Here is a 13,485-nt window from a genome sequence, read left to right on the forward strand (position 1 = left end):
TAATTCATGAAAAATTTAAAATACAGGAAAATACAAAGATTCGTATTACCTGGAATTGTTGTTTAAGAAATGCCCTTCCTATTTGCAGAGTCCCCTAGGGAAAATGGTGAGAAAGGGGGAAAACTCAACTTCCCCAAGTGGAGAATTCTTGATACTCTCTCAGGCAGGGGGGACAGCCAAAGCAATAGGCTGAGCCTCCAACCTTGGGGTTTGTTCCTATGAAACTTAATCCCGCAAAGGATAGGCTAAGCCTACTTAAAATTAGGCCTAAGAGTCACCCCCAAGAGAACCTCTTTTATTGCTCAGATGTGGCCTCTCTCTCTCTCTCTCTCTGCCAACACAGCAAGTGGACTCATTGGCCTCCCCCTCTCTACGTGGGACATGACTCCCAGGAGTGTGGACCTTCCTGGCAACATGGGATAGAAATCCTAGAATGAGCTGGAGCTCAGCATCAAGGAACTGAGAAAATCTTCTCGACCAGAAGGGGAAAGAGCAAAATGAGACAAAATAAAGTATCAATGGCTGAGAGATTCCAAAGAGAGTAGAGAGGTTATCCTGGAGGTTATTCTTACACATTAAATAGATATCACCTTGTTAGTCAAGATGTAATGGAGAGGCTGGAGGGAACTGTCTGAAAATGTGGAGCTGTGCTCCGGTGGCCATGTTTCTTGAAGATAATTGTATGATGATATGGCTATCACAATGTGACTGTATGGTTGTGAGAGCTTTGTGTGTAATGCTCCTTTGTCTACCTTATCAACAAGTAAAACATATGGAATAAAAATAAATAAATAATAGGGTGTTCTAGTTTGCTAGCTGCTGGAATGCAATATACCAGAAATGGAATGGCTTTTAAAAGGGAGAATTTAATGAGTTGCAAGTTTACAGTTCTAAGGCCGAGAAAATGTCCCAATTACAACAAGTCTATAAAAATGTCCAGTCACAGGCATCCAGGGAAAGATACCTTGATTCAAGAAGGCTGATGAAGTTCAGGGTCTCTCTCTCAAGTGAGAAGGCACATGGCGAACACAATCAGGGCTTCTCTCTCAGCTGGAACGGCACATGGTGAATATGGCGTCATCTGCTAGCGTCTTCTCCTGGCTTCCTGTTTTGTGAAACACCCCGGGAGGTGTTTTCCTTCTTCATCTCCAAAGATCACTGGCTGGTGGACTCTGCTTCATGGTGCTGCTCTCTCTGAATCTCTCATTCTCCAAAATGTTTCCTCTTTTATAGGACTTCAGAAACTAATCAAGACCCACTCAAACGGGTGGAGACATAGGGGGAACAAATGTTAAAATATATTTAGTAGATGAAATGCTGGTGATTGGTGAAGGGGAGGGGTAAGGAGTATGGTATGTATGAATTTTTTTCTGTTTTCTTTTTATTTCTTTTCCCGAATTGATGCAAATGTTCTAAGAAATTATCATGTTGATGAATATGCAACTATGTGATGATATTGTGAATTAATATATATGTAGAATGGAATGATCATATGTTAAGAATGTTTGTGTTTCTTTGTTGTCAAATATTTTTTTAATTTAAAAATTAATAAAAAAAATTAAAAAAAAAAGAAATGCCCTTCCTCACCATCCTTCACCAGTCGAGAAAATGGAATCTCAGAATGTTGGAATTTGCTGGTCAATTGCTCAAGGGTAAAGAATCAGCGAATCCAATTAAAAACACACAAAAAAACTAAAAGCGTGACAGATACAAAATTCCTTTTTAAATATCGTTAATACTACCAACAATAAAGATTAATGGAGATTAAATGCATAATATCTTTCATCTTAATATTTAGTTTGTATTTATATCTTTCCTAGATGCGACCATAGCACTTTATTTCTATATCCCCAAATCATTGCATTGCATTAAAGTCGTTACTGTTAATTGGATGTGAGTTAATCCATTCAACTGGGAAACAGTGGGGATGGATAGTCTCCAACGTCTTATTTCAAACCTGGCACTGACCCATGTGCTTAGTATTATAATAGGTGTCTATTGTTTAACAGATGCTTGAAAATTCAGAAAATTTGAAGACCCTTATCAACGCAGTGGCACTCCCAACCTCGGTGGCATCCCTGCAGTATTCTGTCCAACCACAGAGCCAGGTCCAAGCATGCAAATATGTCAGACATTTATTCATTTCATTAGTTTTAAAGTTATAGCAACATTAGGGTCATAGTGTGAAGCAGCTTCTCAATTTTTTTGAGAAGTAATTTTTTGAAGGTTTATAGAATATTTTATTTCTTTTTTGTTGCAGATATCTCATTCATAACCCACCACCGCTAAGATTAATAAGATGCCCTACTCTGCACTTGGCTTTCAAGGTGTTTTATTGATTTAATGGTTGTGATTTGGGCAGAGAGCAGATTTTAAGTCCTACTCTTCAGGTGAATACTCAGAGGAGTGGGGAGCTGAAAGTTTTGCAAGGAAAACATTTTGTGAGAATTTGTCAGATCCCTGATATTTGTACTTGGATAAATCAAGTACTAATTTATTTATTTTCCTTGTGTTTAAGAGTTTAACAGGTACAGTGTTTCCAGTTGTTCCCATCTAATTTTGTTTAATTTCCAGGGTCGGTTGAAAGGTTACTTCTTTTCAGTCCTTCTACTAAGACACCTAGAAAAGCTAGAGCGCGGCTGGCCGGCGTGAGGTCCTAGTAGGTGCAGCAGGCAGTGAAGAGCAACTGGGTGGAGAGTGACCCAGAAGAGCCTGTATGAACCTACTGTCCTTGGGCAGTTAGCCACGGCCCGCTTCATAAAAGCCTCCTGGATTGCCTTCTTGTTTTCAGCCTTGCCGTTCCAGGTGGTAAGTGCACTGGCCTGCAGGGCCGATCCATAAGAGAAACTTAGTTTCCAGGACTTAGCTAGATGGCAAAGGTTGACAGCATTGAGGTCGAAAGAGAAGTAACTTTTAAATCATGGGTTATACCCATTAGTAGGTTATGAAATAATTCTGTGGATTAGACCAAGATTTTCAAAACTAAAATACTCTTAAATGTGTTAAAGAGTATTTTACCCCTACCTCTCATGGAGCAAGGGTAAATACGTTTTGTCAATCCTTTGTTTCAATTTTGGGTCACGTTGTAAAAGGTAATTCTTATTTGTAAGCCATCGTCAAAAACGTTTTGGAGTGACTGAGACTGGGTGCACTCGGGATGGGTGTTTAGTAGGGTGAGGTGTAAAGTGGAAGCTCCAGTAAAGTCCCACGCCTAGAGAGAAACACCCGCTGGCGCATTGACTCAAGGAGTGCTCCCACGATTCAGAGAGCGGATTGGTCAAGCCATGAAGGTCCCACCCACGACACCTCGTCGGCCAATAGCTGTGTGCCCAAAGCAGGGCGGGGCAAAGGCGGGGCGAGCCTCGCGCGTGCTCCTTAAGTAGCGCCTGCGTAGCTGCCCTGGTAGAAACAAGGCTTACGACTGCCTAGTTGGGCGGTGCGGGGTCAGAAGAGAACGACGTCGGGAACGCCGGCTCTTCTTCTTAGGGGCATGTCTAGGCGAGAAGCAGGCTCCAACGCCTCCTCCTGGGTCGCTGCTTCTCGGCGAAGCTCCGCAGTGTCCCGGGCGCCAGAGCGGAGGTCGGCTGAGGAACCGAATCGAAGAGGTCGCGGGGGCCGTAGGGGCGGCAGAAGTGGCGATTGGAGGGACCCTTCCGGCCTCACGGGGTATGTGGCCGCTGACCCCGGGGAACCGCCGCTCTGCTTTGGATTGAAGAACGACTTGGTCGGCGTGGTGATCGGTGAGAGCAAGAGAATGGGTGCGGCGATCGGAGCTGGGGAAGAGTGGGTGGGGTAGGGAGCGGGACCTGGAGAAGGTCATCCCCACCCATTTGCCTCGCCTCCAATCAGCTGCCGCCTCGCCTCTACTCAGCTGTCACCTAAAGAAATTCATGTCCCTCCCTATGATTCTCCTAAGATCATTTAGTGCTAGAATGATGTCATTTTATGCATCTTTTGATATTTTATAGAGATTGGTTTTTGTTTATTTTGCGTGGGCAGGTACTGGGAATCGAACCTGGGTCTACCCGCATGGCAGGTGAGAACTCTGCCTGCTGAGCCACCATGGCCCACTCGAGACGGTGTTTTGACAGGCAGCTCTTAGAGTGCTGATAAAACCTTTGATAGGGAGTAAAAAAGGTTGCTAAAAAGACCAGAAGTTTTTACAGACAGGCTACCCCAAAATGAACAACAGAACAGTGATGAAATTAATGTTTCTTTGAGCACCGTTTAGAGCCATTTAATCAAATGAAGGAAGTTATAGGACTTATTACAGGGCTGCTCAGAGTATAGGCCATATCTTGTACTTTAATTTTTTTGGTCTATTGTACATCTGCTGAAAAACAGGATTTTTTTTCTCAGTGTATCTTGAAATTTGCAGATTCATTTTCTGAAAAGCATTTTAAAATAGTTGGAATGGAGAGTTTCCCATATATTGCCATTAAGACTGAAATGATAAATATTAACATCTTGCCCACTAGGTATGGGAGATAATATTTTGCTTTACCCTTAAAAAAAAAAAAAACCGTTGCCTACGAAATTAACAGAGTTTACAGGCTGCTAAACAGTGCATTATAAGACTGATTGTTAGATTAGCCCCCCAGGAGGCTTAAGCTTAAAGATCTGAAGAGTGATACTTCAAAAATAAAACCATCAAGTCTGTAATAAAAACACTTCAGCTCTCATTCAGTTCTGTAAATACTTACAACCTGTGAAGAGCTGACACTATGCTTGAGAGCACCCACTTGATGTTGGATCTGGATCCAATTAATTTTTGCATGAACTGATAAGCCTTAGTATCCACCTCTTTGGGAAAGGAATCCCCTTCTACCATTCACCAAAATTTGGAGCGGACGCCTCTTGTTTCCCTTTTTCCAAACTTAAAGTAATTACTGAACCCTTAAAGCCTTCTTTGGATGATTTGGGTAAGAACTAGAGAAGCTGCTTTGAGGGAGGTAGGTAAATCCCCTTTATTGATTTCCGCTTATATATATTCCTTTTTTGTTCTTTATTTATTTGTTTGTTTTTTAATCCTTTATTTTTTAAAATAGGTCGTGGTGGGTCAAAAATAAGAGACATCGAAAGTACAACAAACACCAAGATACAGGTAAGGGATATATGTGATCTGCATTCTTAAGCATGTAATAATATAATTCATTCCTAATGGAACTAGACTCAGCCAGCAGACAAGACCCAATCCTGATTTCTGCTCAGTGGTTAACAGTGTGTTAACTTTGATATGTGGCTAAAGCTTTTCAGATTGCCATCCTTCTCAAGAACTTACCTGAGCTGTGGTCCATTCCAGGTTTGGATTTTGTGAGTCTTGAAGGTAAAAATCTTGAGGTAATCTCCGTTTAAGATTGAGATCTGTGAGGTATTTATCAGGTCCAAAATGACTCCCTTTCTCATCCCCTTTCGTGAAACCTTAACCTGTTGCTGTGTTCCCAATCCCAGTGAATGGCAGTATCATTCAACAAGTTCCTAAGTCAGAAATCTCAGACGTCTTCCATAGTACTTCACTCTCCTTAGCCTTCAACCAGTCCATCACCAAGTCCTTTCTATTTCCTGTGCTTCTCAAGCAGACTGCCATCATTTGGGGTAGTCTTGTCCTGCTCTAGCCATTCTTCACTGTGGCCAGAGCAGTCTTTCTAAAACACAGACTGTTTTCATGTTCCCTTCATGCATCATGGCAATTCAGGCTCTTAAAAAATCTGAACTCCTTAATATGGTCCAGTTGATCTGACCTGTTTACCTCCTCAGCCACCTTTTCCCACCCTCCCTCCCCCTACTACCTCTTGTGAACACTGTCACCAGTGCACACTGTTCCTACTTCTAAAAACCCCCCTGTCCTTTGCCAGGGTAACTCTTACCCATGTTTCAGATCAGCTTAGTTATCATTTCCTCAGGGAAATCTGAGACCTTCCTCTCCCCTATTTTGAGTTGAGTATTCCCTCTTTCACTCAGTGTCTTATAACTGCCCCATTTCAGTTTTTTTTTTTTTTGCATGGGCAGGCACTGGGAATCGAACCCAGGTCTCTGGCATGGCAGGTGAGAACTCTGCCTGCTGAGCCATCGTTGCCTGCCCCGTGCATCAATTTTTGTGTCCGTAAATCCTGCAGATAATAAGCTTTGAATCAACAGCCTAAAGTAACATCTGGTATAAAGTATATTCTAACTAAATGTTGCTAAATGATTGGGGATATTTGAGATTATGCCCATTTAAAGGTATTGCTTATAGATTTCCTTCTCAAAAATGTCATTATTTCAACCTTGTTCTAAATTTTCTGGTTTAGTTAGCTGAAGTTGTTGAAATGCAATGTACCAGAAATGGGTTGACTTACACAATCAGGGTTTATTAACTTACATGCTTACAGTTCTGAAACCAAGAAAATGTCCAAATCAAGGCATCAACAGGTGATGCTTTCTCTCTCAGACTTGCTACCAGTGATCCTCAAGGCACATGGCAACATCTGTTGGCCTCTTCTGGGTTTTGCTGCTTCTAGCTTCTGGCTTCAATGGTTTCCTTCCAGTCTTTTCTCTCTTAGCTTCTCAGTGTGTGTCTCTGAATTTCATCTGTTATAAAGGACTCCAGTTAGAGGATTACTGGAGCACGCCTCAACTGAAATAACCTAATCAAAATGTCCCACCCAACAATAGGTCTACACCTACAGGAATGGATTAGCTTTAAGAATATGATCTTTTCTGGAGTACATATAGCTTCAGACCATCACACACTGCCTTCATTATAGTTTACATGTATAAGTATAATATGACTGTTTCAGTAAAGTCTAATCTAAATAGTACATAAGTTAACTCTCTCCACCCCCATAAAAATTCTGTAAGTTTAGTTAAACATTATTACCATTTTGTAGGTGAGAAAATGAAGATTTGAAATAAAGAATTCCACCAGTCAGATTAACATGTTAATTTTCTTTCTTAAACTATTTGCTGAATTTCTTCCCTAGCTGTCATGGTAATTTTGTAATTTGCAATGTGTTTTACTCTTTCCTCATCCAAATAGAAGGTAAATCCCAGAGTAGAAAAAAGTAGGATCTTCCTCAAAATAATTAGAAATTCAAACATACCTATTGATAGCAAAAGTATGTTTGCTTAACACCTTTACACTATTTGAAGTTGAGTGAATGTTGTGGTGGGGTGGGTCTCATCTATTTTTCCCTCTTGTATCTAGATAACAAAAGGGTATCCTGAAGCAGAAGTCAAAATTTTTGGCAGCAAGGCAACGCAGACAAAAGCAAAAGCAGTGATAGATAGTCTTGTTAAAAAACAAGAGGAAAATTACCATTCAGAATCCAGAGTCGGTAAGTAATTTTTGCCCATTGAAGCCTGTTTTGGTTTGCTAAAATACATTATATTTATATTGCTGAAGTACAATATACAAGAAACAGACTGACTTTTAATAATGGGGATTTATTAACTTGCAAATTAGAGTTCTTAGGCCGTGAAAATGTATCAAAAGGAAGGCATCAAAAGGCTGCTGGTATCCATGGTTCCTCTGTCAGATCTTAAGGTGATGGCCAGTGTCTACTGGTGTCCTTCACTCCCTGGTTTTGCTGGTCTTGCTCCTAGTTTCAGTGACTTCCTTTCTGAGCTTCTGTGGGTCCTCTCAGCATCTCTGGGGCTTTTGTCACGCAGCTCCTTCACAGGCTTTTTCTTTACGCTTTCTCCAGACTTCTTTGGGCATTTCTGTCTGAGTTCTCTGGGCTTTTTCTGACTTTTATCCTCATAAAGGACTACAGTAAAGGATTAAGACCCACCTTGAATTGGACAGGTCACATCTCAATTGAAACAACCTAATCAAAAGGTCCCACCCACAATAAGTCTGTACCCACAGGAATGCATTACAAGAACATAGCTAGGGCACTAGGAAAAAAGGAGGAAATATTCAACTTCCCCATTTGAAGAATTTCTGATATTTTTACAGCAGTGGAGACAACCAAGTCAATAGGCTGAACCCTCAATCTTGGGGTTTGCCCCTAAGGGACTTATTCCTGCAAAGGATAGGCTAGGCCTACTTAAAATTGGTCCGAGGAGTCACCCCCAGAACACCTCTTTTGTTGCTCAGATGTGGCCTCTCTAAGCCAATGTGGCAGGTGAACTCACTGCCTTCCCCCTTCTATGTGGGACATGACTCCCAAGGGTGTAAATCTCCCTGGCCATGTGGAACAGAAATCCAGAAATGAGCCGGGACCTGGCATTAAGGGATTAAGAGAGCCTTCTTGACCAAAAGGAGGAAGAAGAAATAAGACAAAAGGAAGTTTCAGCGGCTAGAGACTCCAAACAAACGAGAGAGGTTATCCTCGAGGTTATTCTTATGCATTATATATATATCCTTTTTTAGTTTATGGTGTATTAGAGTGGCTAGAGGGAAGTACTTGAAACTGTTGAGCTGTGTTCCAGTAGCTTTGATTCTTAAAGACAATTATATAATGATACGGCTTTTATAGTGTGACTGTATGATTGTGAAAACCTTGTGGCTGATGCTCCCATTAGGGTATGGACAGATGAGTAAAAAATATGGATGGAGAATGAGCAAATAATAAACAGGACAAAGGTTAAAATAAATTGGGTAGATAGAAATACTAGTGGTCAATGAGAGGGAGAGGTAAGGGGTATGGTATGTATGAGATTATTCTTTTCTTTTTCTGGAGTGATGCAAATGTTCTAAAAAATGATCATGGTGATGAATGTACAACTAGGTGATGATATTGTGGCCCATTGATTATAAACCAACTATGGAATGTTTGTATGTTACGATTTATCACTAAAAATTTTTTTAAAAAAAGAACATGGCATTTTCTGGGATACGTAACAGCTTCAGACCAGCACAAAGCCCTTTAAAATTAAAAAAAAATTTTTTGAGTGTTGCATATATTATAGCTGACTCCTTTCTTTTTTTAAAAAAATTATTTCCTGTTTGCTCTTCTTTTTTTAAATTTATTTAATTAAAAAAATTTTACAAATGAAATAAAACATTAACATATATAATCAGTAATTCACAATATCATCACTTAGTTGCATATTCATCATTTCTTAGAACATTTGCATCCATTCAGTAAAAGAAATAAAAAGAAAATAGAGAAAAAAAGATTATACCTACCATACCCCTTACCCCTCACCCCCATTGCTCACTAGCGTTTCAAACTAAATTTAACATTTGTTCCCCCTATTATTTATTTCTATTCCATATGTTCTACCCATCTGTTGACAAGGTAAATAAAAGGAGCATCAGATACAAGGTTTTCACAATCACACAATCACATTGTGAAAGCTATATCATTATTCAATCATCATCAAGAAACATGGCTACTGGAACACAGCTCTACATTTTCAGGCAGTTCCCTCCAGCCTCTCCGCTACATCTTAACTAAAAAGGTGATATCTATTTAATGCATAAGAATAATCTCCAGGATAACCTCTTGACTCTGTTTGGAATCTCTCAGCCATTGACACTTTATTTCACTCTTCCCCCTTTTTGTCAAGAAGGTTTTCTCAATCCCTTGATTCTGGGTCTCAGCTCATTCTAGAGTTTTTCTCAATCCCTTGATGCTGAATCTCAGCTCATTCTGGGATTTCTGTCCCATGTTGCCAGGAAGATCCACACCCCTGGGAGTCATGTCCCAGGTAGACAGAGGGAGGGTGGTGAGTTTACTTGTTGTGTTGGCTGGAGAGAGAGGCCACATCTGAGCAACAAAAGAGGCTCTTGGGGTGAATCTTAGGCCTAAATTTTAAGTAGACTTGACCTATCCTTTGTGGGGTTAAGTTCCATATGAACAAACCCCAAGACTGGGGGCTCAGCCTGTAGCTTTTGGTTATCCACACTGCTTGTGAGAATATCAAGGATTCAACTTGGGGAAGTTTAATTTCTCCCTATTCTCACCATTCCCCGAAGAGGGCTTTGCAAATACTTTTCCACTCATTGATTGAATCACTCTGAGATTCATCAGGGCATCACTCTGGACAAACCAACAAAATCTCATGTCCTACCTGAGATTCCAAGTACTTATGGTGTTCAAACTATCTACATAAGTTATGTTAGGAGATGCACTAGTCAAAACATAAATTTTATACCAAATAAACATTTTTTGCTTTAGTCTCATACAGAAGGTAACATTTTAAAATATTAATTACCATCTATTTTCAGCACCCTGGAGTAATGACATTCCTTGTTCTTCATGTAAAAACATTTTTAAAATTTGTACATTTAGTCACCATTATTATACACTCTAGGCATTCCTAGATTATACCATCTCAGTCTTTAACATCTATCTTTCTTTGTGATTTCATTTATGCCCCCAGCCCTCCTCCCTTTATCATTCTCACATGCAGTTTCATTCAGTGTTTTAACATAATTGTATTACAGTTAGGTAGTATTGTGCTGTCCATTTTTGAGTTTTTATACCCAGTCCTGTTGTACAGTCTGTATCCCTTCAGCTCCAATTACCCAATATCTTACCCTATTTCTATCTCCTGATGGTCTCTGTTACCAACGAAATATTCCAGATTTATTCAATAATGTCAGTTCAATCAGTGAGACCATACAGTATTTGTCTTTTAGTTTTTGGCTAGTCTCACTCGGCATAATGTTCTCAAGGTCCATCCATGTTGTTACATACTTCATAAGCTTACTCTGTCTTAAAGCTGCATAATATTCCATCTTATGTATATACCACAGTTTGTTTAGCCACTCGTCTGTTGATGGACATTTTGGCTGTTTCCATCTCTTTGCAATTGTAAATAATACTGCTATAAACATTGGTGTGCAAATGTCTGTTTGTGTCTTTGGCCTTATTCCTTTGAGTAGACACCTAGCAGTAATATGGCCAGGTTATATTGCAATATAACCCATTGCAACTTTCCCATTCTGTAATTGGATTGGCTGTCTTTTTCTTGTTGAATTGAACAATCTCTTTATAAATTCTGGATACTAGACCTTTATCTGATATGTCGTTTCCAAATATTGTCTCCCATTGTGTAGGCTGTCTTTTTATTTTCTTGATGAAGTTCTTTGATGCACAAAAGTGTTTAATTTTGAGGAGTTCCCATTTCTTTCTTTCTTTCTTCAGTGCTCTTGCTTTGGGTGTAAGGTCTATAAAACCACCTCCAATTATAAGATTTATAAGATATTTCCCTATATTTTCCTCTAACTGTTTTATGGTCTTAGACTTAATGTTTAGATCTTTGATCCATTTTGAGTTAACTTTTGTATAGGGTGTGTGATATGGGTCTTCTTTCATTCTTTTGCATATGGATATCCAGTTCTCTAGGCACCATTTATTGAAGAGACTGTTCTGTCCCAGGTGAATTGGCTTGACTGCCTATCGAAGATCAATTGTCCATAGATGAGAGGGTCTATATCTGAACACTCTATTCGATTCCATTGGTCAATATATCTATCTTTATGCCAATACCATGCTGTTTTGACCACTGTGGCTTCATAATATGCCTTAAAGTCAGGCAGCTTGAGACCTCCAGCTTCGTTTTTTTTCCTCAAGATACTTTTAGCAATTCGGGGCACCCTGCCCTTCCAGATAAATTTGCTTATTGGTTTTTCTATTTCTGAAAAGTAAGTTGTTGGGATTTTTATTGGTATTACATTGAATCTGTAAATCAATTTAGGTAGAATTGACATCTTAACTATATTTAGTCTTCCAATCCATGAACACGGTATGCCCTTCTATTTATTTAGGTCTTCTGTGATTTCTTTGAACAATTTCTTGTAGTTTCCTTTGTATAGGTCTTTTGTTTCTTTAGTTAAATTTATTCCTAAATATTTTGTTCTTTTGGTTGCAATTGTAAATGGGATTTGTTTCTTGATTTCCCCCTCAGATTGTTTATTACTAGTGTATAGAAACACTACAGATTTTTGAGTATTGATCTTATAACCTGGCACTTTGCTGTACTGGTTTATTAGCTCTAGTAGTTTTGCTGTGGATTTTTCAGGGTTTTCGACATATAGTATCATATCATCTGCAAACAGTGATAGTTTTAATTCTTCCTTTCCAATTCTGATGCCTTGCATTTCTTTTCCTTTTCTAATTGCCCTGGCTAGAACTTGCAACACAATGCTGAATGACAGTGGTGATAGTGGACATCTTGTCTTGTTCCTGATCTTAGGGGGAAAGTTTTTAGTTTTTCCCCATTGAGGATGATATTAGCTGTGGGTTTTTCATATATTCCCTTTATCATTTTAAGGAAGTTCCCTTGTATTCCTATCCTTTGAAGTGTTTTGAACTTCAATTTTGTCAAATGCCTTCTCTGCATCAATCGAGATGATCACGTGATTTTTCTGCTTTGGTTTGTTGGTATGGTGTATTACATTAATTGATTTTTTTATGTTGAACCATCCTTGCATACCTGGGTTGAATCCTACTTGGTCATGATGTATAATTCTTTTAATGTGTTGCTGGTTTCGATTTGCTAGAATTTTGTTGAGGATTTTTGCATCTATATTCATTAGAGAGATTGGTCTATAGTTTTCTTTTTTTTGTAATATCTTTGTCTGGCTTTGGTATGAGGGTGATGTTGGCTTCATAGAATGAATTAAGTAGCTTTCCCTCCTCTTCAATTTGTTTGAAGAGTTTGAGCAGGATTGGTACTAATTCTTTCTGGAATGTTTGGTAGAATTCATATGTGAAGCTGTCTGGTCCTGGGCTTTTCTTTTTGGGAAGCTTTTGAATGACTGATTCAATTTCTTTACTTGTGATTGGTTTGTTGAGGTCATCTGTTTCTTCTTGAGTCAAAGTTGGTTGTTCATGCCTTTCTAGGAAGTTGTCTATTTCATCTACATGGTTGTATTTATTAGCATAAAGTTGTTCATAGTATCCTGTTATTACCTCCTTTATTTCAGTGGTTATGTCTCCTCTTCCATTTCTGATCTTATTTATTTGCATCCTCTCTCTTCTTCTTTTTGTCAATCTTGCTAAGGGTCCATCAATCTTATTGATTTTCTCATAGAACCAGCTTCTGGTTTTATTGATTTTCTCATGTTCTCAATTTCATTTATTTCTGCTCTAATCTTTGTTATTTCTTTCCTTTTGCTTGCTTTGAGGTTAGTTTGCTGTTCTTTCTGCAGTTCTTCCAAGTGGACAGTTAATTCCTGAATTTTGCCTTTTCTTCTTTTCTGATATAGGCATTTAGGGCAATAAATTTCCCTCTTAGCACTGCCTTTGCTGCGTCCCATAAGTTTTGATATGTTGTGTTTTCATTTTCATGTGCCTCAAGATATTTACTGATTTCTCTTGTAATTTCTTCCTTGACCCACTGGTTGTTTAAGAGTGTGCTGTTGAGCCTCCACATATTTGTGAGTTTTCTGTTGCTCTGCCTATTATTGATTTCCAACTTCATTCCTTTATGATCTGAGAAAGTGTTGTGTATGATTTCAATCTTTTTAAATTTATTGAGACTTGCTTTGTGACCCAGCATATGGTCTATCTTTGAGAATGATCCATGAGCACTTGAGAAAAAGGT

General features: G+C 39.1%; 1 protein-coding gene across 3 annotated transcripts in view; it reads left to right on the top strand.

Moving 5' to 3' along the window:
* Positions 1 to 3,386: 3,386 nt before the first annotated feature.
* The window catches only part of DDX43 (DEAD-box helicase 43), a 32,928-nt gene continuing 22,829 nt past the window's right edge, over positions 3,387 to 13,485 (top strand). For all 3 annotated transcript variants that reach the window (XR_013176226.1, XM_077162235.1, XM_077162234.1), the window contains exons 1-3: positions 3,387 to 3,740; positions 5,049 to 5,104; positions 7,187 to 7,316. Coding sequence is in view for 2 of the 3 variants with exons in the window: in XM_077162235.1 (XP_077018350.1) it covers positions 3,491 to 3,740; positions 5,049 to 5,104; positions 7,187 to 7,316 (436 nt within the window). In the remaining variant the exon portion in view is untranslated. The remainder of the gene's footprint in view (positions 3,741 to 5,048; positions 5,105 to 7,186; positions 7,317 to 13,485) is intronic.

Source organism: Tamandua tetradactyla, chromosome 5, assembly GCF_023851605.1.
Source record: "Tamandua tetradactyla isolate mTamTet1 chromosome 5, mTamTet1.pri, whole genome shotgun sequence".
NCBI classification, from domain to species: domain Eukaryota; kingdom Metazoa; phylum Chordata; class Mammalia; order Pilosa; family Myrmecophagidae; genus Tamandua; species Tamandua tetradactyla.